At 37.2% G+C, this 27606-nt stretch overlaps 1 protein-coding gene across 1 annotated transcript; it reads left to right on the top strand.

Moving 5' to 3' along the window:
• The first annotated feature begins 4955 nt into the window (after positions 1-4955).
• Positions 4956-27355, top strand: LOC140159622 (uncharacterized). The gene is made up of 6 exons (XM_072183117.1): positions 4956-5091; positions 16281-17988; positions 19705-19884; positions 21011-21122; positions 23032-23748; positions 23821-27355. Exons 1-6 carry the CDS (start codon positions 4956-4958, stop codon positions 26050-26052), a joined length of 5085 nt encoding a protein of 1694 aa, XP_072039218.1. The 3' UTR covers positions 26053-27355.
• The last annotated feature ends 251 nt before the right edge of the window (positions 27356-27606 follow it).

Consider the following 27606-nt stretch of genomic DNA (forward strand, 5'->3'; position numbering starts at 1 on the left):
CCTTGTGTTATTAAATCTGGGTTGTTGGATGCTGTGAACTACCGTAAAAGGGGTAACTTTGGGCACTTTTCAGAGTTTTTAAATCACTGCTTCCAAACAAAACCAATTAGGCCTATATTTCTAATTAACTCTTTTATGACATTTAGGGTTCCCTTCCACACATTGAAGTTGAAATAGATTTTTTAATAATTTCGTAAGGGTGGCCTAGGTTACCCCGCATTTGGGGCAACTTTGGTCAGAGTATTACATTCCATGAAGAAAAAAAAGCAAAAAAAAATGATCTTCGCTGTATTGTGTTGTAGGTCTCGAGACCAGGTCTCGGTCTCGAGACCATTTCGAGACCTGGTTTTGCAGGTCTCGGGTCTCGGATGTCAAGGTCTCGGTCTTGGACCTTAAAAGTCTCGGTCTCGGACCTCAAAAGTCTCGGTCTCGAACGAACGAGACCTGAAGAAAAAGATATAATTTTCTGTTGTTGTTCATTATTTATTCCTTACCCTAAATTTCAATGAATTTTGAAGAATTTGTTAAGAATAAAGATACAGAAATCATTTGTTATGATACTGACATGTATGAGTTTAGGGATTTAACAATAAATGGAGTTATAAATGACTCATAAGTGAGATGTTCGGATGTGAGCTTCCAATTGAGTTCATGATTAAACATAGGTGGGCAGGTGGCGGAAACAGGGGACACATTCCCACTAAACTTTTGCCAGGGGAACGTATAAAAAGCATAATAGAAGAACAAATAAAGCGATAGTTGCCCTGTGCAGTGTGCATCTTCTTTTCAGCACGAAAAACGCTGTGTTTTGGGCCCAAATATGGTAAAATTGCTCAATTTTGCGCGTTTTGCGAACTGGCCCATTGTGTAAAATATACACTTTCATTTGGGTTCAAAAAAGTCCAAAATTGCTTCGTGTGCGCAAAAACATCCCAGTAAAACCGGAACAAAATATCCTGTCCCAACCCCCTCCCCTAAATGGATGGGTCAGGTCCTTTTTTCAAATTTTTTGCGGAAAATAGCCCAATTTTGCCGTCACTAGGCCTACATGTAAACCAACATTTTTGACATTTTCACACAATTTCGAGGAAAAATTGTAAAAATTAAGACAAATTGTGTTAAATTTAGTCCAAATTTCTTGAAAAATTGGTACATTGATGAGTCCCCTTTCAAATTCTCAGCGGCACACCCCTACCCAAACCAAACTTGAGTATCCCCCGGGATTAAACCGAGGTCTCGGTCTCGGTCTTGGTCTCGGAACTTAGAGGTCTCGGTCTCGGAAGGGGTGGTCTTGGTCTCGGAAGGTTTGGTCTCGGTCTCGGTCTCGATCTCGGATGGGCAGGTCTTGGTCTCGGTCTCGGTCTCGGACATAGAGGTCTTGACTACATACAACACTGTATATGGGCAAGTTGTTGTTTTTTGTGACATTTGACCCCTTGCAAAATTAATCAAGCACACATCCTTGCTTACAAATATCGATTTTTATTTTTTCTCAAAAAAAAAAAAAAAAAATGCTCATTTTTGGTCAGGAAACTGGACATGAGCGACTATTATTTCTTCCAAATATATTTCTTAACAAATTGACACCAAATATGACTAAAAACAATATTGCTGTACGAAAATATGACCATTTAAAAAAATATATTTGACCGACCAAAGTTACCCCGCTGACCGAAGTTACCCCATTTTACGGTACCAAATCGCAACAGTTTGAAATAGTTGCTAACCCCAATATTTTGCCAGGGTGGGTGTGATGGTCCATCATGTTGACACCTGTGTGTGGATTAACCTCATAAAGTACCAATTTTTTCGCGCTTCGCGCGAATTTATCCCACTTTTGACAGCTTTTGACCCATGCATATTTCACCAGTTTGGCTTCAATATGGCAAAAATTTTCGCGCATTTGTACCATAAACTTATTCTGTCGCCAAAAGGTACTGGATTCACAATACATAAAAAAAAAAGTTCCAACCCCATCCCCCCCCATGTCAAAAAGAAATCTACGCCACTGCCTATCACTCATTAATTTTGGTTATGAGGAAGTTGAATCAAAAAAGGTCAAAATTTTGAATTTGTGAAATTCGCGATATAATATAAAGTTTATGGCAAATAGGGGGAAGTGGGGCAAATTGGTCCACCTAATGTCCCATTTTGCCCCACCAGATTTTACTCGGCTATAATGCTAATACCCGCCAACTTGCGACAAGTGACCACTACAAAACAAAGGTCCCTACATCACCAAGTGTCTAGTAGACTTACGTTTCACAAAAATTGGTGCCGGTCGGCCTCCGGCTTCATTATTTTATTAAGGTGTCTTTAAGGCGTCCCATTTTACCCCACTGCAAGATTTTTCTGTAACAGAGGCTGGGGTAAATGGGACAGCTGGGGTAAAATGGGACGCCATTGATTTACTATGGGACTTTTTTTGTTGGGGCAAAATGGGACAGTTTGAGTTAGCACACAGTAAATCAATGGCGTCCCATTTTACCCCAATTTGGCATATTTCTAAAAGAACGCTTTTCTTATAATTTTCGAAGAAAAAAGTTACAATTGTTGTCTTATTTAATTGAAAGGGTAGCTTAGAAGTTATTTTTTAATTTGAGAAACACTAATCCGGACCATTGATTCAGATATTGAGCCACAAGTCGTGACCTCTGCTTAGACATGACAAAAAAAATGGAATACTTATTTTGATGTGTTAAGCTTACGGCACTCAGAAGTTCCTGTTTAATGAAGAATGATACTTTTAAACGGTTTGAAATATAAATAGACATTATATCAAAGTTATTTTGTTGCAAAAATGGGCAAAATGTGACTATTTTAAGGTATAAAAGTATTTCCGAAACCACTGTCCCAAATTACCCTGTGTCCCAATTTGCCCCAAGTTACCCTATTATTACAAATTCAGACCTAAAAATTGTTATATTTTTGACATCATCATCAGTCCTCTGCAATCTCATTGGTTCTTACCCGTGTGATATGACACGATATCACACGGGTCAGCGAGTGTGCATCAACACGATACCCAATCGGGAGGCGCATATATAATAGCAACAACGGGACTGATCGATTTTTAGCCCTAGGTAGTTCCTTATAAAATGTAGGATTTGATTTGATTGATTTGTAATATACTTATGATATTTCTATTTGAATTGAAGTGTTTAAGAATGAGAATAAAGGTATTGTTTTTAGCCGCTGTCGTGCATGTGCATCTATCGTCTCATATAACACGGGCGACATCATTATTTTTGGCGTAAAACAACTCGGCTTACTTAAAATAATGATGTCGCCCGTGTTATATGAGACGATAGATGCACTCAAAACCCCCGCTAAAACCAATACCTTTATTCTCTAAATAATAGCTGCATGATTGGGAGTAAAGCCGTTCATCATTTGAAAATTTTGAACATTCGTACGTATGCATAGATATTTTTCCCCAAAAGACCACAAAATTGTAGGTCTTTTTGGAAAAAATGTAGATCCTCTGATGAAGATATGAATTTTTCCGGTTCCCCAAGATATAAACATTGTCTTTTTGGGAAAAACAAATCTAATGATATGTCATGTGTAGGCCTATGTAGCTGGGGAAAAGCCGTCTATCATTTGAAATGTCAAAACTATATATTTTTAAGGGGTGGGGTATGGACGTTTGGACAGCAGTGGCGTAGCTGCCGGGGGGGGGCAATTGCCCCCTGGCAATGCCTATTTGGGCCCCCGTCCCATTTGGGCTCCCGCCCCCCTAGCGCAGGGCAAAATAATAAAGGAGTGAGAGGGATGGAAAAAAGGGGAAAAGAAAGGTGGTGATCATTTGAACAATTTTAAAATTTTGTTAAAAAATGGAACCATATTATATCAAAATGAAGTCGCTATCTCTTGTATCCCTTTTTTTTTTTTTTTTGCTCTTCACTTTTTCAAACCACCGAAAAACAAATTGGGTCAACCTTTTGAGGAAGGGCGGCAAAATTTTTGTTTGGTGGATTTGGGCCCCGCCCCATACATGCTTGCCAGTGGCGTAACTAGGGGGGGGCAGGGGGCAACATGCCCCAGGTGCTACCGTTAGGGGGCGCCAAAAATATCCATTTTTAATATTAAATTTACCATAAAATTTGTAGGGCCTATATCGTGAATTTAAAAAAAATTAAAATTATTTGATATCAGAAAGACATTCCTCGTATTGAGAATGTAATTCGATATGTCTGATGTGCTAAAGTTTTATACTTCGAGGAGTGAAATATCAAAAATAGGCCTATCAATTTTTAATAATTTGCCATAAAATTTGTATAATTTAATAGGCCCTATATGCCTATAATAGGCCTATGGCGAATAAAAAAAAGATATCAGAAGAAGCTATAGAAGAACTTGACATTCCTTGTATTCAGAATGCTCAGCTCAAGCCTCTCATGTCCCACAAAAATCTGTGCAAACGGTGCTCCGAATATCTGATATTCCCGATGGCAGATCACTGAATGGGCCTTTTGGACTGAATTTTGTATATCCTCAATAATTTTTTCGGGCCCCTGACCGGGCTTCATTTGCATACAGGCTATTTGCATGTGCCGTGTGCGCGTGCGGGCGCATACAGCTCATACAGAAGAGCTCTGGGACCAGCAGCTCATAAATGCGCCCAACAAGAGCCAATCGGGATGTTTTTGTTTATCTAGTTTCGTAGGTTTGCCGCACCCTCATTAGCAAAGAAACGTGAATACCGTGCAACAACATGGCTGCTGTAGCAGCAGTTGATCAGTCAACAAAAACAAATGGGATAGAAACAAAAGATGAAAATGGTTTTTCAGGGAAGAATCTGAATATCATGATTCCCAGATCAAATTTCAATGACATGACTCGGGCTACAGAAAGCATTTCTTTGCCTACGAGTCCCGAAACACCAGGTAAAAGAAGGCGAGTACAGCACGACTATCGAAGACTGTCAAGTTCAGGGTATTTGGAGGAAGAGTATGGGGATTACAGGCAGCGATATAATTCCAGTACAAGTGACTCGGATCTTTCCCTTCCCTGTAAGGCCGCCAAGAATTCGCTCAATAAGTGGCAGTCGTGGAGAAAATGATAACATATTTGCCAACTTGACTACAGGTAAAGCCAACTGTCATGCTTGTCAACAATGTCACAATCATGACAATCAATGTCAATGACAATGTGCGCATGCATGTGATATTGATTTAAAAAAAATCATTTCATGCATGCATGATTGACACTTGACAGTCATTGTATTTTATATTTATAAAATAGTTAATTATAGCCTAGGCCCTAGCAAAATATCTAATTCTCAATCATGAGCATGATGAAAGGATATACATGTACCTTCTGCAAATTGTGGAATAAGGCATAAGGCTAGCAACGTGCCATCTACATGTAGATGATCTACATTGATGTACATGATCTACATGTAATGATGTACTACATCACCAAACCTACCTTCCCTACATGCCTAGTGACGACTGTATTTGAACCATGTCCATTATTGGTCAATTAAGTCAAAGCTGTGTTGCGCAGGGCTGTCAACTCTCACGCATTGGCCGTGAGTCTCACGCATTGGGTCAGTTTCTCACGGTCTCACGCCAAGGTAGTATAATCTCACGCCTACATTGTACATGTAGGTTGTAAATCTCATGCAAAAAGCTGGTAAATGAGTAAAATCTCACGCATCGTCATGAATAATTTGTTGCTCCTACCCCCCCTGCTTTTCACATTCCCGAGCGCCGTGGCTCAAATATTCATGGTACAAAATGAACATTGGAGTCGGCAAATCCCGGTACATACATCGAATGTATGGAGCCGGTATATAAAGGATTGTGAAAAGCCGTAACTCACACATACGATGGGTGTAAAATCCTGGTACGCCTGTCTCACGCCAAGCAATTCCAAAAAGTTGACAGCCCTGGTGTTGCGTCGTAACTTAAGTAGCATGGTCTTTGTATTGTATGCTGGACGAAAACATCTTGAGCATGCCCAAGTTGGCTCTCATGATCGAGAATTGGATATTACTTTGCATAAAACTTTTACCGGTCGGTATTTAATAAACATGCAGTGTTCGATTTACCAGAAAAAAGGTCCTTGCATTTGTGCAGGTATAACATAGAAAATCTACCTGCACAAAGTGAAAGTAACTTGCACACAATTTAACCATATAAAATTAGAAGTTTGTGCCGTGAAACTAATCATCTTTTTTACAGATGAAAATTAAAAATTGGTGTCATTTTGTAATGGGTATGCCAGGTTTGTTTTGCATATACCTGCATACTGCATATTTTTAGAGTTTCTTAGTGGTGAGTATATTTTAAAAGCTACATTATTTGGAGAGCATGTTTTGGTGATGTTGGTGCGAACTTTGTGGTGGTGGCGTGTATGGAGAGGGGTGGGTGTATGCACTTCCGTTTAATTTCTTGATATTTTTCATTTTGTTTTAACTTCGATATAAATTGGGGGAAAAAAGAACCCAAGATAGTAGATGCACTGTCACCTTTATCCAAACAAACTTACAAATACTTTCCTCTAACTACATGTGTATACATGTATATGGTCATGTGTCTTATGGTGGGACCCCAAAATACCTGGTGATGTTACATTTTTCTCTCCTCTTTCTAAAACTTGTTGTCACAGGGCTATTCTTGGTCCAATTGCATCAAGTTTGGGCTCATTATACAGCCTGATTATTCTAATTTTCAAATACATGTTTCTCAATTTGGAATTCATGCCAATTTGTTTAATTAGTGAAAAATACCAAAATGTTTAACGAAGATAAACCTGGTGGATAAGCGGTGGACGATATATAAGCGGTGGAGTAGTATGTGCATTCTCTATGAGAGACATGGCATCTTTTTGAATTTTAAATTATATCATTGTCAAATTGTGTGCTATACTTGCAAATCATACCTCAAATGAAAGCTTGATCATTCATAATTCTTATTCAACTATTAATTTGATCTAAATCGTGTTTACAAGTATTCACTGAGAACCGCAAGTCACAAGAACCTCAATTTTTCCTATTCACTTACAGTTACACACAAATGTCAAGATTTTCAGTCACAACATATGTTTTGGCTTTCAATTGTATCTTGAGAATTATACACCCTAAGATAGGAAATGTATACATTTTTGGAAAGCTTTTTACCCCAGGAATTCAAATATGCAGTTAAAATAAATGTAGGATACACTCTAAAGAAAATAAACAGTTCCAAAAAAGTAAGTCCCCCCCCCCTAAGACATTTTAGTATAATCCAAAAATGGCTTGATCAATTCTCTTGTTTTAAAGTTTGGAACATAGGCTGATTAGTTATGCATCAAGTGAGCGGTTTTTTGTTGCTACTTTTTATCATCTTCATTGCAAAATGCAGTCATTTACGATATTTTCGGCCAAAAAAAGTTGCATTTTTCTACATAGGCTTTTTATGCTTGAATTTGTGTTTGACAATTCCCCCCTTTAAGGGATCTGGAATGAGCGTTTTGAGCCTTTTCGACAGTATTTTTTGTGGGACATGAGAGCACATCAGACATATCGAATTGCATTCTGAATACGAAGAATGTCTTTCTGATATCAAATAATTTTCATTTTTGAAATTCACGAATATAATACAAATTTTATGACAAATTATTAAAATTTGATATTTTTCACATTTTTGATATAATAACAGTCCTCGAAGTAAATTTTATAAATCTAATGATATATTCTTTAAAAAGTATATGTAGCTGGGAGGAAAAGCCGACGATCAATTGAAAATTTTGACCTCTCATATTGAAGATATGGATTTTTTTCCGAAAAAGACCTAATTTTTTTTGGTGTTTTTGGAAAAAAATCCATATGTTCAATACAAAAGGTCAAAATTTTCATCCCACATACATTTGTACACTTTAAGTATAAATCATCAGATTTATAAAATTTACTTCGAGTACTGTTTTAAAATATCAAAAATATCAATTTTTAATTATTTGCCATAAAATGTGTTTTTTAATGTACATTGTGAATTTTAAAAAATCAAAATTATTTGATATCAGAAGGACATTCTTTGTATTCAGAATACCATTCGATTTCGATATGTCTGATGTGCTCTAATGTCCCACAATAAATACTGTCCAAACGTTCATACCCCTTCCTGCAGCTTATTAATTAATGTCTTTCAATAATGAATAGGCCTTCCTTCATTTGAGATGGCTTCCAAGCATCGTTCTTCTCTGCTGTTGGTCAAGCTGGTTCCCCGCATGCTGCAGGATTTGCTGCAAAGTCCTTTAAGGTGATGTGGTCCCTCACTTGTCCGCTTGTAACAAGTTGAGTCTTGATAAAGGTCATCCATATAAATGTTTTTGAACCATTAAACCAATGAAACAAGTGTATAGGGCCAGCATAAAAGATCTAACCAGGAATCTGTTGGTCCATTGGATAAATTAATCAATGAACACAAGATTTATCATTGAAGTAACAGTTGTTCCTTCCCAATAAATTTAAATTAGAATGAAAAACTTGTTAAATTTACTCATTTTAATGCATATTACAAAAAGCCAATTGAGAAAAGTGCAACTTTTGTTGCTGAATAAAATTTCATAAATGGCTCTATGATTACTCACTGAACCATAAAACATGTTTGATAAGTGTAAAAATTAATTCATGAACATCTTACCTTAAGTTATTTTAATAAAAAACAAAGAAAAATATAGAAACATTCCTTTTTGATTAATTTTATTCAAGTGAAAGAGGTCTGAAACCAAAAGTCACGCATAAAAAGCCTATGTAGAAAAGTGCAGCTTTTTTTTTGGCGAAAATGTTATAAATGGCTGTATTTCTCAGTGAAGATGATATATATGATAACAGAACAAGAAAACACCGTTCACTTGATGCATAACTAATCAGCCTATGTTCCAGGGCGCACACCACTAAATAATCGCCCCATTGAAATATGTGTAGAAACACCAGTTTTCTTTGCTCGTTTTGAGGCCTTTTCTGCGCTTTTTGAGAAATTTAAGGGGGTACTACACCCCTGTGGTAAATTTGTGACTATTTTTGCATTTTTATCAAAAAAATAATAGGTCATGTGTTTTATACTCGCCTCCTTTTGCGTTACATGGCGATTTTGGTTTTCACGCCATGAATTTTGCTTTCATTATTCATATTTCTGAAGTATACCCCCTAGCATAGTAAAAGTATACATTTTCTTGTAAGAAATTTCTCAGGGAATTCAAATATGAACTCAAAATGAACACCAGGTATAAGGTGCTTAAGTTACATACACAAAAATGGGTAACATTTTGTGTTTCAAGGTATACAAGGTTTTCATGTCTTGTATTTTTCTGTGGTGACCCTACATCAGTTGTAATGCTATTTTCTTGCAGTCCAGGGGTGGACCCTTACAGCAAAATACAATTGTTTGAGGTTTATGATTCTAAACATTTAAATCCGAGCAATCAAAATTTGTTGAAAAATGAACTAGAATTTTGCTTAATATTAATGAACTACTATGTACTGATACTTATTTAGATTACATCCTATACCAATTTGATTAGCATATTTGAATTCTCTGGTTCAACAGCTTTAAAAAAAGGTATACTTTTGCTTCTCTAGGATGAATACCTCTGAAGATATGTGGCAATTTATCTGAGCTTATATGTCGCCGTAATCAAAATGTTAGTGTTTTGCAAAATTGTGTGTAAAAGATAGGAGACACGCATAAGGTCATGTGATGCATCTTGAATTAAAGACCTTTAATCTGACCTACAGTAAGGCTAAAACAGTGAATCTTGAAGAAGAGTAATTAATGTAAGCTTATTTTTATACCCAAAAAGAGGTAATGCACCACAAATTAATATCAAAAAATTTCAAATTTCATATTTGAGGGCTTAAAATAAAATTTCCCTATTGAGTTTGTACAGGCGGCGCCGCTTCCTGTGGCGCCGCTTCCTGCACCACCCCTGGTCGTCAAACTTCAAATAGCTATATCTCCACTTCAGTATAAGCTAGACCAATGCCACTTTGCAGGCATTTGGCATATTAATACAGCTTTGAAATGATACCAAATATGTTGGGATAGCTTGTGTAGTTTTTTAAAAAAGAAAGAATTACAACAGCTTGATGCCAAAAAGCGTAACAGCACCACCCTTTCTGGGAGGCGAGCTCAAAACGCGACCATAATAATACACTGCTAACAAAAGTTATGTATATTATTGGGGCAAGGATTCCAATTACTACACTGAAATTTCAGTGACTTACAACAAGCGGTTCAGTATATATGATAGGAAATGAGGTACATCCTAGCGGTACCTTATTTCTTATCATAAATAACTAACCGCTTGTCTTGGGTCACTGAAATTCCAGTGTAGTAATTGGATTCCTTGCCCCTATAATATACATAACTTTTGTTACCAGTATGTTATTAGTTTTTGAGAAAAATGCAAAAATAGACACAAATTTATCGAGGGGTGTAGATAATGATAACCAGTCAATTGCAAATCGATGAAAATTTAACATATGTTTCAATGTATGGGTAGTCTTTTGACATGCTCTCAAGACTGCAAACCTGTTTCTGCCCAATTTTTAATACACGGACCTATTTTCTCGATAATTATAAAAATGTGACTTTTTGGTGATTCAAATTCATGCACAGGCTTTACACTTTCATTTAAGCTACAATTCGCTACTCGTTCTGATTATTAGTCCAAAGCGCAGCCCATAATACCTCAAAAACTTTCTGTATTTTACCGGAACTCAGTAGGGTTGCACTTACTTGCACAAATGGCGCATTGATTTAGTGGTGTACTCCCTTCAAGGGTTTTCTGATGTTCATAAAATTGAATTCTTTTTTCTTTTTCTTGAAACATAAAATGGTTTGAGTAAAACACTCAAAATTTAAGTGCTCTGTGACATCCACATCAAGAGAAATTCCCTTTCAAAGTTATATGGTGGATTCTGAAAATAGGCAGATTTTCAACAATTTGACCATTCTTGCTTACTCTCCTATATTTGCATTGAATTCCAATTCTCTAGATAGTTTTTGACCGTGTATCTGATAAAATTCGGTTTTAAATGAGAGTAAATTACGTTTCACAATTGCAAGGGTCTACTGTTAATGATTTTATAACAATCACCCCCCGCCCATACAAAAACCAAGACTTGGTAGCTTTAAAAGGCACACACCGATTTTTCACCTTAAGCCCACATTGCTTCAAATCCTAGAAGTCTCGTTTTCACACAAATTGTGGCAATTTCTTGAACTTTGAAGGCCTCTGAGGGAATAATCGTAGTGCGACTTGCATCTAAAACTCATTAAATATATTCACTAACATAAAAACTATCTATTTTAAAAAGAAAAAAACTGCAATTTAATCGAAAGCCGACTTCAATTTTGGCTGAATCTCTGAAAAGCACGATTTTACTCCTAGGCCCTTCGAAGGGTTTTCTGATGTTCATAAAATTGAATTCTTTTTTCTTTTTCTTGAAACATAAAATGTTTTGAGTAAAACACTCAAAATTTAAGTGCTCTGTGACATCCACATCAAGAGAAATGCCCTTTCAAAGTTATATGGTGGATTCCGAAAATAGGCACATTTTCAACATTTTGACCATTTTTGCTTACTCTCCTATATGTGACCCCTCTGCACAACTGAGCCCGGATGTCGCCAGTGCCACTATTGAGATATGCTCCATCGAACTTAACAATAAACAATAGGAAACAAAGGATTTATTGACTGTTTTATTGATTTTTCACTACTTAAATGTCAAGTACTATAGACATGATATGTACATAATTTTAAAGCTAATTTCAAGCAGAATATTTGGGTTGAATATCTCAAAAATGATGATTGGCGACTTCAGGGCTCAGTTGTGCCGAGGGGTCACATATTTGCATTGAATTCCAATTCTCTTGGTGTTTCAAATTCATGCACAGGCTTTACATTTTCATTTAAGCTACAATTCGCTACTCGTTCTGATTATTAGTCCAAAGAGCAGCCCATAATACCTCAAAAACTTTCTGTTTTTTACCGGAACTCAGTAGGGTTGCACAAATGGCGCATTGATTTAGTGGTGTGCTCCCTCCAAACTTAAAAACAAGAGAATTGATCAAGCCGTTTTGGATTATACCAAAAATTCTTAGGGGGGACTTACTTTTTGGAACCGTTTATATTAAAAATGTAATCAACATTTTGTGCGTGAAGTTATGTATATTTTCACACCCTGTATCACCACTTTGGTCATTCATAACATAGCAAAAGTATATTTATTCAAGCTCATATTGTTGCCTGCCACAAAATTAGATTACATTTGAGGTATTCCATACATGTATCAGTAGCAAATGCAATAAATTATGAATTTACTAGTAAAATTAATTTTTTTCATGATATCACCCTATATATTTTCTTACGCACCCTGTATACCAACTTCATTTTTGCATTGTTGGTTTCCTTGGAACATAAGCTTTCCAAACATGTATAGTTTTGTTGGTGTACTGTGAGATGTATAGTTTTAGATAACAATTTAAGGGCATACTACACCCATATATCGGTTTGATTGGTCTAAAAAAATATTTTTTCATTTATAGCTAGGCGATATATGCACGGATCATGTGAAATGAAAAAAAGGAGAAAAAAAATGATTTTACACATTCATTTTAGCCTATAGGATATATTTTTTGTTTACTGTGTATCCTAGTAACTCAGATCTGTGTTTCATAACAAACTATAATTTATTCTTTTCAACATGTTCAAGTAGGGTACATGAATAGAATACATTAAATCCTTTGTTATACTCTCTATAGAAAATCTATAGTGGTGCATGCAAAATATATAACACTGAATAAATTAAATAAACACTTACACAATGGATGAATAGTTATTAGTCAATTTAATTATATAATGTGTTGTTAGGAGAAGAAAAGGCTATTAGGTCACCGTATGTCAGGTTATAGGTCAATTGGTTCAGGACTTCAGGTCAAATTTAAGCATCAATTTTGAATACACATGTAAGAGTCTGTGATATCATAATGAGGAATAATTTTGATATTCTGTCTTTAACTGGATATATATCGAGAAGTGCAAGGTGGATATACTAATATACCTTGGGATGTAAATGGTGAGTACAATTTAGAATGCCTAGTTGAGGTGGATTTCACAAATAAATATAAAATAGTTACCAAAATCACAAAAGTTAAGCTTACGGAAAACTACCCAATATGGTGGTATAGGTGACAAGAAATACAATTTTTTTCAACATTGCTGCAGTATGGTTGTGGTAACCTGTTACCTGGGGCTTAATTATGTTTCAGTGAAATAATGTCGCAAGTTAAAAATACAAAATATAGCTCAACATTGAAAATAGAAGCATTTTAACCAGTTCCTTTTTGATAGTTGTGGAGCACCAAGTTCATGAAGTCATAAAAGAAATCAGGAACCACTTATTCCCATTTTACATATCAACTTTATTTCCCTAACGTGTTAGCAACACATATCCAAAATTTTAACGAAATCCGTTGATAGTAAGCTTTCCAAAATGAAGTGAATTTAAATCATCAGTGATTTACCACCTTTTGGCTTCTACTTTTAAAAGCATGTAAGCTACGTTGATACCGATGCCACCAATAGGGTGGCCACAATGCTAGCTATTGTGTGTACCCCTGCCTACATACACAAATGTATGGTGGAAATTGTAACAGATTCTGCAGCAGTTGGAAAACATTTGGGCATTTTGAATTCCATATAATTTGACTCCTAGTAACTTCTGTGCAAACCCGACTACCTAATTAGATAGAAAATTTTCTGCTCGTAATGAAGGTGAATATAGCATTTTTGTACAGTCACGCATAAAAAAGTTATGCGCAAAATAAATTGTTGTCATCAAATAAAACTATTTTCCCAAAGATGTACAATTATGCTATATTCAGTTTTACAATCTAGACCCTCAGAGCAAAATCCTGTGCAAAAATCAGACAATTTGGTTGTGTAGTTTAGGAAATACAGGCCTTTGAAGGTCATAATTGGCACATAATAAGCGCCTCAATGGTGAAAATCACACATATTTACCTTAAAAGTCCTGGCAAAAGAGTTATTTTTGTGATTTCAGCCATTTTAAAAATGTTGTAAAGAAGCAAATATAGCAATTATGACCCTGGATTTTTAATATTTGCATAAATGAACATTAAATAAACAAAAACAATACATCTCATGCCCTCTTTGGCTTTATTCCCACAATTATCGCTTCATGAATATGCAAATTTATGACAAAATCAGGATTTTCCTAAAAATGGGGTAAAAATGGCCAATTTTGTGAATCTTTAAAAGACTGTATCTTCGCAATGGATTGTACGATTGAGTTGATTCAAAAGCTTTTTTAAATCATTTTGCAGAAGGAACAATCCTGACAGAAAAAGTAATTCCAGGGGTGGGTTTGAAATTTTCATGTGACCACCCTACCACCAATAAAACGAGAAGATTTGCCCCTTCATTTTGCATACCACTTTGTCCAATTTTTTGTGTAATTTCTTCACAAAATGCAAAAAAATGCAAAAAAAAATCAATGGGTGTAGTACCCCCTTAAGTGAAAAGGAAGACAAATGATCAAAATCAGTGCTTGTAACGCAAATGTGCCCCACCATATGACACATGACCATATGGTGTATCTGAGACTGTTTCGTTTTTGTATTAAAATGCATCATTGCAAACAAGCAACATAGGCTTAGGAACCGGGGTTGGGGGGGGCTCAGCCCCTCAATAATTTCGGTGCGGGCTGGAATACCTTTCAGTCCCCCCAATAATCCTAGGTGAAGTTAAAAATTGTGATAAAATAGAGGAAAGTGGGTCTTTGTGACCTATATTTGACAAAATTTTCTGACTGCGAGGGGGGAAACCCCCATCCCGCACCCCCCAGTATGGCCCACACATTTTTTTTCCAAGTTTCAGCCCCCCCCATGTTGAAAATCTTCCTAAGCCTATGAGCAATGTATTACAAGTATCATTGTTCTCAACTATAAAACAGGAAGTAACTTTACTGATGAGCCCCTTTAGAATTGAATAACAAAAAGAGGCAGCCTCACCTTTTATCAAATGTTTACTTTTATGAATTGCATCCATGGCACCATTTTGGGCACAAAAAAAAATTAATGCTTCAAAATAATTTCTAAAAGTTTAAACTGACTTTCAGCACAAAAATCCAAGTCCAACTAACCTTGAATTTTCGATGTGTGACACACATCTTCATCAGAAGAAGTCCTGGGATGCTGTGATGGACTTGCTCTTTTGTTGATCATTGGCGACTTTTGGTCGAATGAGGGCGTTGTAGAGGGTTGGCAATTCCAGTCCTTGATCACGATTTAGTTAGGGTGTTTTCTTCTTGATCTGGAGGGCCTCCCGCACTAAGCGGGTACACTCAAAATCATCCTTGGCTAAAACCTTGGGGGAGTCCCAGTCAATATTGTACGGGGAGAGACCCACTGTAAATTCCCATTCCAATTTGCGGTAAAAAAGGTGTGTTTTTTTTCATTTCAAGGCGTGGATTTAAAAAAGATAATAAAAATAAAAAAACGCATTTCGCATTTGACTTTTTAGACCTGCTACAGGAAACAAACACAGGAAACAAACATGTTTTTTTGGCCTAACAGCCCTTGTAATTAAAAACAGTCACATCAAAAGTGTGGACTTCGAAATAATACTTTTCATGTTAAAAGCATAATTTTATCAATTTTATTTTTGAGTTATCAGTTGTTAAAATTGGTCAAGGCATTCAGACTTTAAGTCATGATTTCTTTCTATGTTCTTTATTTTGTCATACATGATTTCATCCATATCATCTTTTGATGTGATTGGTTAGGCCCTTCACAATTGATTACGAGTTTACTGTTCAAGATTTTAAAAATAGGACGAGGTGACTTTTAATTATTAATTATCTATTATTTTCTTTATTTAGTATTAGTTATCACAACCAATTATCAACCCGTTTTGACTGGAGCCGGCATTTAATTATTTTATTACTATGCTTACTTTTACACATACATTTGTAGTATAAGGTGCAGTTATGCTGTTTGTTTATTTTTTCATCATTATTGTTGATATGATTCATGTTAGAAAGTAGCAAGTAAAAGTCAAGCAATTTTAAAGGACAAAATGCAAAATATAAATAAAATAATTAAATATTTTGCAATTTTCAATTTTGGACGTGGGCGCAGGCGGTTAACAGTAAACTAAGAATTGATTGTGAAGAGCCTTACATTCCATTCATGCATGACTTTTAAATTTAAATTGGCAATTTGCAAAATACACATAATTTGATACTTTTGCTTTATTTTTTCCAGGTCCAGATTGCCTGGATAAAAGAAGTCAACCATCCAGCCGAGTGGAGGTCACTTTAAAGCCATTGTCAATGTCAATACCAATGGCAGAGCAGGCACAGGCATTGTCTCCAACAAACACCAAACCACCACCTCTATCAGTTAATAATCAAGACAATCCCCTCAGGCAAAGTTCACAAACACACAGGGAAAGTCCACCAACAGTATCATCTTCAAATCAAACCACAGGCACATCAACAACAGCATCAGTAGCTGTAAATCAGCAGCTGCCCGTGACAACTACAGCAATACCTCCCGCAAATATTGTATCAGCATTATCACCACCACCACCCCCACCAGCAGCAAAGAGGGAACTTCTTCAAGAGAGTCTGATCAAGAACGGCAATTCCAGCCTTTTGAAGAGCAGCAGGTTGGAGTCGAGAATTGTGAAGAAAGATGGTAGTCCGGGATTGAAAATTCATATACGGAAGGAAGATCTGTTAAGGGTGAAACCAAAAAAGCACAAGCACCACCATCATCATCATCACCACCATCACAAGGAGAGGCATAGGGACAGAGAGCATAGTCGTCATCATCATCATAAACCAAAGATTGTAAATGAAACAGCTGATGTTGTCAGTAATAAAGATGTCAACTTATCAGCACAAACTGACGATGCAAGAAGCAATCAACTACTTCATCAAGGGCAAACTGCTCGGACTGATAATGCCAATGGGGAAAATCGATTAGGTGATGGTAAAGCAATATCACCGCCAGTAGAAAATCGATTAGGTGATAGTAAAGCAATATCACCACCAGTAGAAAATCGATTAGGTGATAGTAAAACAATATCACCACCTGTGGAAAGTCGATTAGGTGATAGTAAAACAATATCACCACCAGTAGAAAGTCGATTAGGTGATAGTAAAGCAGTATCACCACCTGTAGAAAGTCGATTAGGTGATAAAGCAATATCACCACCAGTTGTTACTAATGGAAGTGGTGATAACTTGGCTAACTGTCAAGAAGTACCCATCATCGCACCTGCACAAAAACAACCTCATCTCTCAGGTTCTGATGCCGATCACATGATCAAACAAAAAGATAGTTGGACAAGAGCAGACTCGGCGTGTGAGTTTGATAGACTTATCCACATTGAGAAGCAAGCCAACGGCGGCGCTTCCGTTGTGCATGTGTATTCAGATGAGATTGCCTATCTGAAAGGTGAAGCGCTTGAACGATTTGTCAACTACTACTTTCAGATTGTGTACGGCGAGAGCAGCCCAGGTGTAGCTGACCATGTGATGGGTATTGTGCATGGTTCCGCTGCGTATTTACCAGATTTTATCGATTATTTTGCAATCAAACACCCCAGTACCATCGTGAAAACGCAGCCTCTGGGAAAATCGGACATAGTCACCACGACGATGCCGCAATTCCAGCAAGATGTGGCACGAACATACTGTAACGGGACTTTCCGTACAGGGCCTCTGCTTCAGCTTAGTTTAGTAGGTACAGTCAATGAAGAAGTTGGTGATTTCTTTGAGGACTTTTTGGATCTCTTGGAGTTGAATCCATTCTTAAAATATTCTATGCCTTGGGGTAAGATATCCAGTGTTGAAGTGGAGTCGAGGAAAGAGAGCAATGATGGGCCTATTTTGTGGGTGCGACCAGGGGAGCAGATGGTTCCAACAGCTGATCTACCCAAGTCACCTGCGAAGTCAAAGAGAAGGTAAGAACAAAATTACATTCATTTGGGCATTTCTACATTGTTCCTGGGTTTACTTTATCGCACAAATCATGTGTATATTTACACGTTCACGTGATCCCTTAAAATGCAAAGTGAAAAGCCCAACACATACAAAATCTTGAAAATGTGCAAGTTCATATGTATACACGTATATTCAATTTGATATTGAAAAACCCGATATTTTTATCTAGTAGTGATAGGCGATGAAAATATACCCTTATTATAGACCAAAAAAATTAATTGATTGTGTTGCCCTCAAGTGGGAAAAAAATGGGAAAGTTGGGGCGGTCGGTCAATTTTCTTTTCTTTTTCTTTTTTTTCTTCTTAAATCTACAGTTTTTAAAAATCCCTACAAATATTAAATAATGCTTCTTCATATTTATGGAATTTTGACTACTGGATACTTGTTAGATAATCAGTTTAAGACTAGTCTTTCAAAACTTAAATTTTAAGTGAAAAACATTTATTTTTTCCTACATATCTGTAAAAATCTTCATTCAAAAGGGGAAAAAAAGGGCAACACCACAATTTATTTGTTTGGCCTTATTATGAGAATGAACCATGGGGTTATGGCCTTAGAGCAATTGGGGCAGGAGTCAGTAGCAAATAGTTTTTACCAGCGAAAATTTTTGGTCTGTACCCCCTCCCATCCCCCACACACTTTTTAGATTCTTGAGCGTCCTGGCGAATAAAAATTGACCAACAATTCAGTGACATTCTAGGGTCTATGTTGAGACACACATTGTTAAAATAAAAATACCTTCTAGGCAATGTTTTATACCCTTGCAGATGAAAAATGCTCAATTGAAAGGGTACCGTACAAAAAATGTGGAATATACCCCTTCAGCAAAATGCTTTAAACCGGAATTAAACCCTGCATAGTTCCATGTATTTTTCTGATATTCTGAAGTCACAATTTGCATAATATCACATCTATTCCCTTCCAGTCATCAAAAATCCCTTCGGGCATTAGGGTTAATACATGTAGAGCATGTGCTTTCCAAATAGTGCCATTCATTTTGCAGGCAATACTCCTTATACATGTACATGTACGTAGAGCAGGACATGTGATTATTTGGATGCAGGGTTTGCTTTTTACTTCACCACATGTACCGTACTGACGCGAGTATAGTCCCACCTTCGAGTAAAGTCCCACCCCCAAATTTTCGAAAAAGTTCAGAAATTAAAAAAGATTTTTTTTTTTTTTTAAGTTATTTATTTTTCGACTTTGAGTAAACCCAGGACCTAGAACCTAAATGCTAGGATCATTCATGGTTGACCTAAAAAAAAAAAAAAAAAAATTCAAGATGTTTTGTATTTTTAATATGAAAATTGATACTTGGTATTCATGTCATACTCTATTAATGATTTCAAAATGCATTCAAATTCAATGCATTTTGAAATCATTAATAGACTATGACATGAATACAAATTATCAATTTTCATATTAAAAATACAAAACATCTTGAAATTTTTTTTTTTTTTTTTTTTTTTTTTTTAGGTCAACCATGAATGATCCTAGCATTTAGGTCTAGGTCCAGGGACACTACAAAACCGAAAAAATAAAAAACTTTAATTTTTTTTTTTTTTTAATTGGTATAGTCCCACCCCCAGTTTTGAAAAATGTTCACCCAAAAACGGGGTGGGACTATACTCGCGTCAGTACGGTACATGTATATGCATCATAATTTGTTACAGATCGGGCTTAAATGAGCTGAGAAATCTTCAATATCTTCCTCGTGCATCGGAACCTCGTGAAGTGTTAGTAGAAGACAGGACACGATTCCATGCAGACCATGTAGGACAAGGATTTGATAGGCACACCACAGCGGCGGGAGCTATTCTCAAGGCTGTTCATGGTACAGATGATTCACAACTGTAAGTTTGAATTTTCACTTGACTTTTCACTTGGACGAATCACATAGTAAAATGCAGTTAGGGTTTGCAGGTGTTTGCCGCAGGTCATGTATGTACACAAAAAATACTACAAATGTTTGTGATCCAGTCAGATCCACCAGTTGAGCTCTTGCGCCTCTCTGCAAAACTTTTGTTAGTGGATGCTCTGTGCTGGGGATCATTCCTGCTCTTGGGTGCAGAGAATCCACTGTTGGAGTTGCTGCGATTGGAAAAAATGTACCGCTACTATAAAAAACTGCGCTTGAGCAGTAACTCATGACTGTGGATTCTCTACTCCCCGGCGCAGCAATGATCAACTATATACAACAAGAACATAATTTTGCTACCAAGTGCAGCAACTCCAACAGTGGATTCTCTGCACCCCGAGCGCAGAACATCAGCTACTGGAAGTTCTGCGGAGGGGCGCAGGAGCTCCACTGGTGGATCACTTATATAACTCCGCAGGTTGGAAAAAACATGTTTTTTGCTGCTTGGCAAAAACAGTTTTTGCCTACAAAATCTAAAAAAAGTGATAAATAGTTCACTTTTTTCATCTCAAAACAAATTATTGTGTTACGAAAATAATTTCCTTGAGTGTAACAAGGCCAGATTTTGCTAATAAGTAACAAATTGCTCATGATACTAGGGGTGATTGATAAGTTTGTGGCCTAAGGCAGAATTTTTAGGAAATCATACATTTTTCAACAATCAGATCCCTTGTGTATAGAAGATGGGATCTTGGACCTCCAGGAAGTGGGCCACATCATCTGACAGAAAATGGCGACCACCAAGTTCCTTCTCCAGGAGAATAGGGTGCGTGGTCAATCTGTTTGAATCCATATTGCTGGACTAGTGGATTATCACCGCCATGTTCGGCAAAGAGATGTATATCCAGCAGCAGGAAGACGTACATGTCCATTAGTTGCTGTGTGTATGATTGCATGCACTTGTGTAGGAATGCAATGTGTACATCGCTACATAGTGAATATTATTACATGCAAATCATGTACATATAGCAGCTACATGAATGGATACATGTCTATGTGCCATTGAACATTGATTTGAAGGATGCCCGTACATATCTTTTTCTCTTCTTTTTCCTCAACAGAGGTACATGTATGTACCGTGATGTGAAAGATGTGATAGCGTTTGACGCACGCAACTTTTTTGATGTAGTGCAGGGTTTACAACTTGACCTCCATGAACCACCTGTCTCACAGGTAAGAACATATCAATGATGATTACATGTATCTCAATTTATAGATCGACAGGTGCTCTATCTACATACAGTATCCCACCGATACTTTCACTAACAAAAAACTCTTGATGGCTTTCAGAATAACTGCCCTCACCCACAAGAGATAACAATTATGATATACACATTTGACTGCCATGAGGGGCATGGTTAAAATTATAGGCCCGCGATGATCTCAAGACTATGCTAGCATCTTGGGTCATATGGTTTTGAAATTATCAAGGGCTACAATTTATCTGTGTCGTGCATTGTTGAATTAAGAAAATAAAAGGGGTTGTCCCACGGACAACCAGTTTGTAATTTCTGGTTGTCCACCAAAGTTTTTGGTTGTCCATAAGCTGCCACAATCTGAAACAACTACATGTGACCAATAAAGTGGAGTGAGTGTAGTCAATTTATGAACAATTACTCTTAAATATTTAACAATTCATCAGTTGTGTCAGGTTTGAGCAAACTAACATGCTGAAAAAGTGACTTTTGGCTGTAGATCTTTGGTTGTCCACCGGACAACTAGAGCATTATTTTCGGTTGTCAGGTGCATGTTTTGGTTGTCCCGGGCGAACGGACAACCAAAATTTCGAACACTGGTGTCCTGAATATAAAGCAGTCAATAATATATACCAGGTGTCATGGTTGTAGACAATGATTAGATTCCAGGCAAAGCTTCTCGTCATCTGACAGCACTAAGCCCCGTAATGTTTGAATTAATGGATGTACCCACAGATCGACCATGCCCTTCGTGTGGGCGTGGCCAACAGGCACATGAGCATCAAGCAAGTTTATGCCCTCAACCAATCAGATAACGGAAATCTGTATGATAGCTATGTGACATGATCAAGGTGAATGAGTTGGATGTTGCTAATTGTTTTTGAGATATTGGCAAAAACGTTCAAATTCTTTTGTTTTAAATTGTTTTCAGCCGTTGATAAATTTGCTCATAACTCGTAAACTGCCAGAGAATGATGTAAAAAACTTCTAATTTAATATTGCCAACAAGTGAATCATTCCCATTGATCATGTCACATATATATGTGATGCGATCAAGCAAAATCAGTCGGAACTCGGCAATATTAAATTTTCAGTTTCCTATAGGATAGTAAAAAGTATTTACAAAGCTGGATTTTGCAGAAAACCCCATTAAAATTGAACAACCAGTTCCAAAGATATGAGCAATTAAAGAGTTCCCAAAACAGGGGGAAACAAAAGGAAACAATTCCTTTGTTTGGCTATATCTCAAAATCAATATTTCAGAGTTCCGACTGATTTGGCTTGATCGCATCACATATAATCACTGTTAGGTTTTTGAGTTAGGAATAGGATTAAAGTTTAAACTAAGAGACAAAAGTCTGGGTTAGGATTAGCATTGGCAACCACTATTCTGAAGTTGTTCCATGGGATCTTAGGTCAAATAAGGCCAAAAAAAAAATTGTTGTGTTGCCCTCAACCGTCCGACCCTAAATCCTGAAAAATCACTAAATCAGGGGTGCAATTTTTTTTTTTTTTTTTGAATGATGATTTTTACAGATTTGTTCACTTAAAATTAATATTTTATTGAAAGACTAGTCTTTAATTGATGTCTAACAGGTATCCAAAAGTCAAAATTGACAAATGTCCCCTAATTGAAGAAGCATTATTTAATATTTGAGGGCATTTTTAAAAATTGAAGAAAAAAAAAAAAAAAAAATCCGACCGTCCTACCCAAATTTCCCATTTTTCCACTTGAGGGCAACACAACAATATTTTTTTTGGCCTAATAAGGGGTGTTCTGTTTTGCTCATTACAATGTAAGTATTTGATCTAACCAAAATGGCTTGTTTCTTGGCTTATTTCTGTGAAAAATTAGATAATACAATTTTTGTCTGTTTTACTTGCAGTGTGTGCAGTGGGTGGAAGATGCAAAACTGAATCAACTCAGGCGAGAGGGTGTCCGCTATGCACGAATTCGTCTTCGAGATAACGACATCTATTTCATCCCTCGGAATATTGTCCACCAATTTAAGACTGTGTCAGCATGTGCCAGCATAGCATGGCATGTGCGACTCAAGACGTATTATCCCGAAGAAACGAAACAGGAGATGGAGAGTGAAGAGAGTGACAATAAAGATTCTCAGGATGCAAAATCTGAAGAGGTTATGGAAACACCAATGGAAACAGAAATGGACCAAGGCGATGTAAAGAGGGAAGATGCAAATATGGAAGTGGTAGCAAATGAGAGAAAAGTTGATAAGGACTTGAATTCCGTAGAAACAGAAGGTAATAAAGAGGGTACTAAAGTTGAAGTTCAAGAGAAATCGAAGGCAGAAGATATTCAAGACAAACCCAAGGTTGAAGACATTCTAGAGAAATCCAAGGTAGAAGTTGGAGAAAAAGCAAAGATAGAAGTTACAGAGAAACCCAGGGTTGAAGTCAGAGACAAATCAAAGGTTGAGGTGCAAGAGAAAACCAAGGTAGAAAGTAAAGAGAAATCCGAGGTAGAAAGTAAAGAGAAATCCAAGGTAGATGGCAAAGAAAGGTCTAAGGTTAATGGCAAAGAGAAATCCAAGGTAGAGGTTCAAGAGAAATCCAAGGTAGATGTTAAAGAGAAATCCAAGGTAGATGGCAAAGAGAAATTCAAGGTAGATGGCAAAGAGAAATCCAAGGTAGATGGCAAAGAGAAATTCAAGGTAGATGGCAAAGAGGCATCCAAAGTAAAAGTAGGAGACAAATGCAAGACAGGAGTGAGAGACAAGTCGAAGATGCAGGTTAACGAGACATCCAAGGTAGAAGTTCGAGAGAAATCCAAGTCAGAAGTTACAGAGAAATCTAAGGTAGATGTTCGAGAGAAATCCAAGGTAGAAATGCTAGAGAAATCTAAGGTAGATGTTCGAGAGAAATCCAAGGTAGTCACAGAGAAATCCAAGGTTGTAAAAGAGAAATCCAAGGTAGTTAAAGAGAAATCCAAGTTAGTTAAAGAGAAATCGAAGGTAGTTAAAGATAAACCAATTAAAGAGAAATCCAAAATAGTAGTTGGAGAGAAATCCAAGGTAGAAATTCCTGAGAAATCTAAGGTAGTTAAAGAGAAATCCAAAGTGGTAGCTGGAGAGAAATCCAAGGTAGAAGTTCTAGAAAAATCCAAGTCAGTTAAAGAAAAACCCAGGGTAGTTAAAGAGAAATCCAAGGAAGCAGTTGGAGAGAAATCTAAGATTGTAGTTGGAGAGAAATCCAAGGGCAAAGTCAGAGACAAATTAAAGGTAGAAGGGAAAGAGAAACCCAGGCTAGAATCGAGGGAGAAATCCAAGGGAGATGTTCAAAAGAAATCCAAGGTAGAAGTCAGAGACAAACCCAAGGTAGAGATTCAAGAGAAACCCAAGGTTCCTAAAGAAAAATCCAAGGTAGATGTTAAAGAAAAATCCAAGGCAGATGTTAAAGAAAATTCCAAGGTAGATGTTAAAGAAAAATCCAAAGTAGATGTTAAAGAAAAATCCAAGGTAGATGTTAAAGAAAAATCCAAGGTGCATGTTAAAGAAAAATCCAAGATAGATGTGGATGTTAAAGACAAACCCAAGGTTGAAGTAAAAGACAAAGCCAAGGTTGAATTAGGAAAGAAATCCAAAGAAGTGGCAGAAAAAGCCAAGGTAAATGTACAAGAAAAATGCAAGGTAGAATGTAACAACAAAATATCCAAGGTAGAAAAGGAGAAATCCAAAGTAGATATTGCAGCAAAAGCAAAAGATGAAGGCAAAAGTAGGAAAGCAACTACCACAGATTCTGTACGCAGGACAGATTCCCCACACAAGACGGAATCTCCACGTAAGACAGATTCTCCTCACAAGACAGACTCTCCACGTAAGATGGATTCTACACGTAAGAAATCAGAAAGGACTCCCAAGAAAAGGGTGAAAGATGAAGCCAGATCAAGTACAAGAGAGTTGAGCAAGGACTCATCTGTGAACAAATTGAAAGAAAACTCTGAAGGGTCAACCCTGAAAGAGAGCAAGGAAGAGGTTAGGAGAAAAACAAGGGAGTCAAGTAAGGAATTGTCAGTTAAGAGAAGAAAAGAACAATCAGAAGGAAGTCGCCTCAAAGAAGTAAAAGACGATAGAGGGAAAAGTTCTAGAGAGACCAGCACCGAACCTCCAGCAAAGAAGATCAAAAGGAGCACAGAAAACACTGAACAGATTGGTGTTAAAGAAGAACCGAGAAGAATAACAAAAGAGGCAAGTAAAGAACCTAAAGCATCTCCCATTAAGAAAGTGAGGGATATTCCAGAAGGAACTCGCCCAAGAAAAGTGAAGGATGACCTGAAGAGGAGAAGTCCTAGAGAATCGGGGAAAGAACCATCATTGAAGAGAACAAGAGAAAATTCTGATAGTACTCCCCGAAAAGATGTCAAAGAAGAGCTGAGAAGAAGCCCCAGGGAATCGGGAAAAGAGTCGCCATTTAAAAGATTCAAAGAAATTTCTGAAGGCACTGTGCAAAGAGAAGTGAAAGATGAATCCCGGAGAAATACAAGAGAAATGAGTAAGGAAGTGACAGTCAAGAAAGTGAAAGAAAATTCAGGAGGTAGTCTCCAAAAAGAGGTCAGTGAAGAAATCAGGAGAAGGCCAAGAGAAATGGTTACAAGTAAGGAAACGCCGGTAACGAAATTGGAAGATATTGCTGAAGAGATACTTCACAAAGAAGTTGAAAGAAGTCCACAAGAGACAAGCATAGAATCTGTATACAAGACAATGGAGGCAACTTCTGAAGAGAACCACCCAAACGAGAGACTGGTAGAAGGTGCCCAGGATGACGCGAAACTAACAATACCAACGGATGATGACATGAGTGTCACAAGAACTGTTGAAGACAGGAAAGATGAGGGAAAAGATGTTGTAAAACCTGATCAGGTGATAGAAAACATGGACACTACGTAATAAATACGGGAATCGAAAATTGTAATGTTGTTATCGCAATCAAGGGTGAAAATAAGCAGGCTACTGGTCTTGTTTTAGGCTCATGAGTTGCTTACTGTAGCCCATAGAGATTAAAATTCACAACGCCAGGCTACACTTTTTGTGCTACATTTTTGTAAATCTTACCCATCACCATGCAGTCTATAGACCACTTGGCATGTGACGTCATTGCCCGGCAGTATGCGCGCGCATTATGGTCATTTCCATTGTTTTTTGCCCTGCAGTGTGCGTACGTATCGTAGTTTGCTAAGGGCACATGCATTTTAAATCGCCGGCCACATTTCATATAGTACAAGAAAGCCATTGAACAGTGTAGCGGCTCGTTCAAGCATATCGATAGACGAGTCCCTCGCCTTTGTTGATAAACAGTGATGTCAAGTGGTCTATACATATTAAGATACCCAAGAAATAGGAAATGGTGAATCAAAATGGGGTTTCTCTGCAATGTGATGTCAGAATTGTTGAAAGTAGACTATTGAACTGTGCCATTGAATATTATATGTAGACCATTTTGGCTTAAAGACCCATCCAGTTGACCAGGCAAACTTACAAGGGCAACCCAATTAAGTAAGCTTAAAATATAATCAAGTCAATGTTCACCTATATACCACCAAACTTTACACAGCTCCCAACTTACATTAATATGTTTTCCAGATATTTGGAGCAGCCTTTGAATTCTGACTGTTACTAATGCAAAATCCTGTAAACTAAAGTGAGTCCTGGTCCTGACTAATTTCAGGTGAAGCAGGACTTTATTCCCAAAGTCCTGGTAGAAAAGGGTCTTATTTTCACCCTTGATCACACCAGTAGCTACCAGTGTGATCTGCTTTACTAGTTTGTAAGTTAGTAAGGGTATGAAGTAAAATGCCACAGCATAATTTATATATTTATACAATGTATGTATATATATGTTGGGCGATTCCAGTTGAAATCCACACACCCCCTATGGAAGACATGACCGTAATCTTCTACACAGGGAGTGTGAATTTCAAATGGGGTTACCTGAATGGGTGACTCCATTTGAAATCTGCACCCACTGTGTGGGAGATTAAGGTCATTAGGTGATGTATGGATTTCAACTGGTATAGCCCATTGTATAACCCTAACACCCAAAAATCTTACAAAATCTTACGATGAAAAATTCTGCGCATGCATGAATCCCAGGGTCTGCGATGACGCAATCAGCCTAAGTGTTATATGAGCACGGAATTGCTGGCGGGCAGCAATAACCCGTGTAGCTACCGGTCCGTGATCATGCGGTTGGCATGCGAGGGTCATAGGTTCAATCCCGGGGTGCCAAGTCAAAATTCTTCTTCTCCTTGACTTTTTCGGATCTTCTTTGACTTCCGATCCCAAAAAGCAGGGTCCAGTGTTAGGGTTAACTAAGATGTATTTTTCCAGATTAGACCCTACTATAACCCTAACACCCAAAAATCTTACAAAATCTTACGATGAAAAATTCTGCGCATGCATGAATCCCAGGGTATGCGATGACGCAATCAGCCTAAGTGTTAT

Source organism: Amphiura filiformis, chromosome 8, assembly GCF_039555335.1.
Source record: "Amphiura filiformis chromosome 8, Afil_fr2py, whole genome shotgun sequence".
NCBI classification, from domain to species: Eukaryota; Metazoa; Echinodermata; class Ophiuroidea; order Amphilepidida; family Amphiuridae; genus Amphiura; species Amphiura filiformis.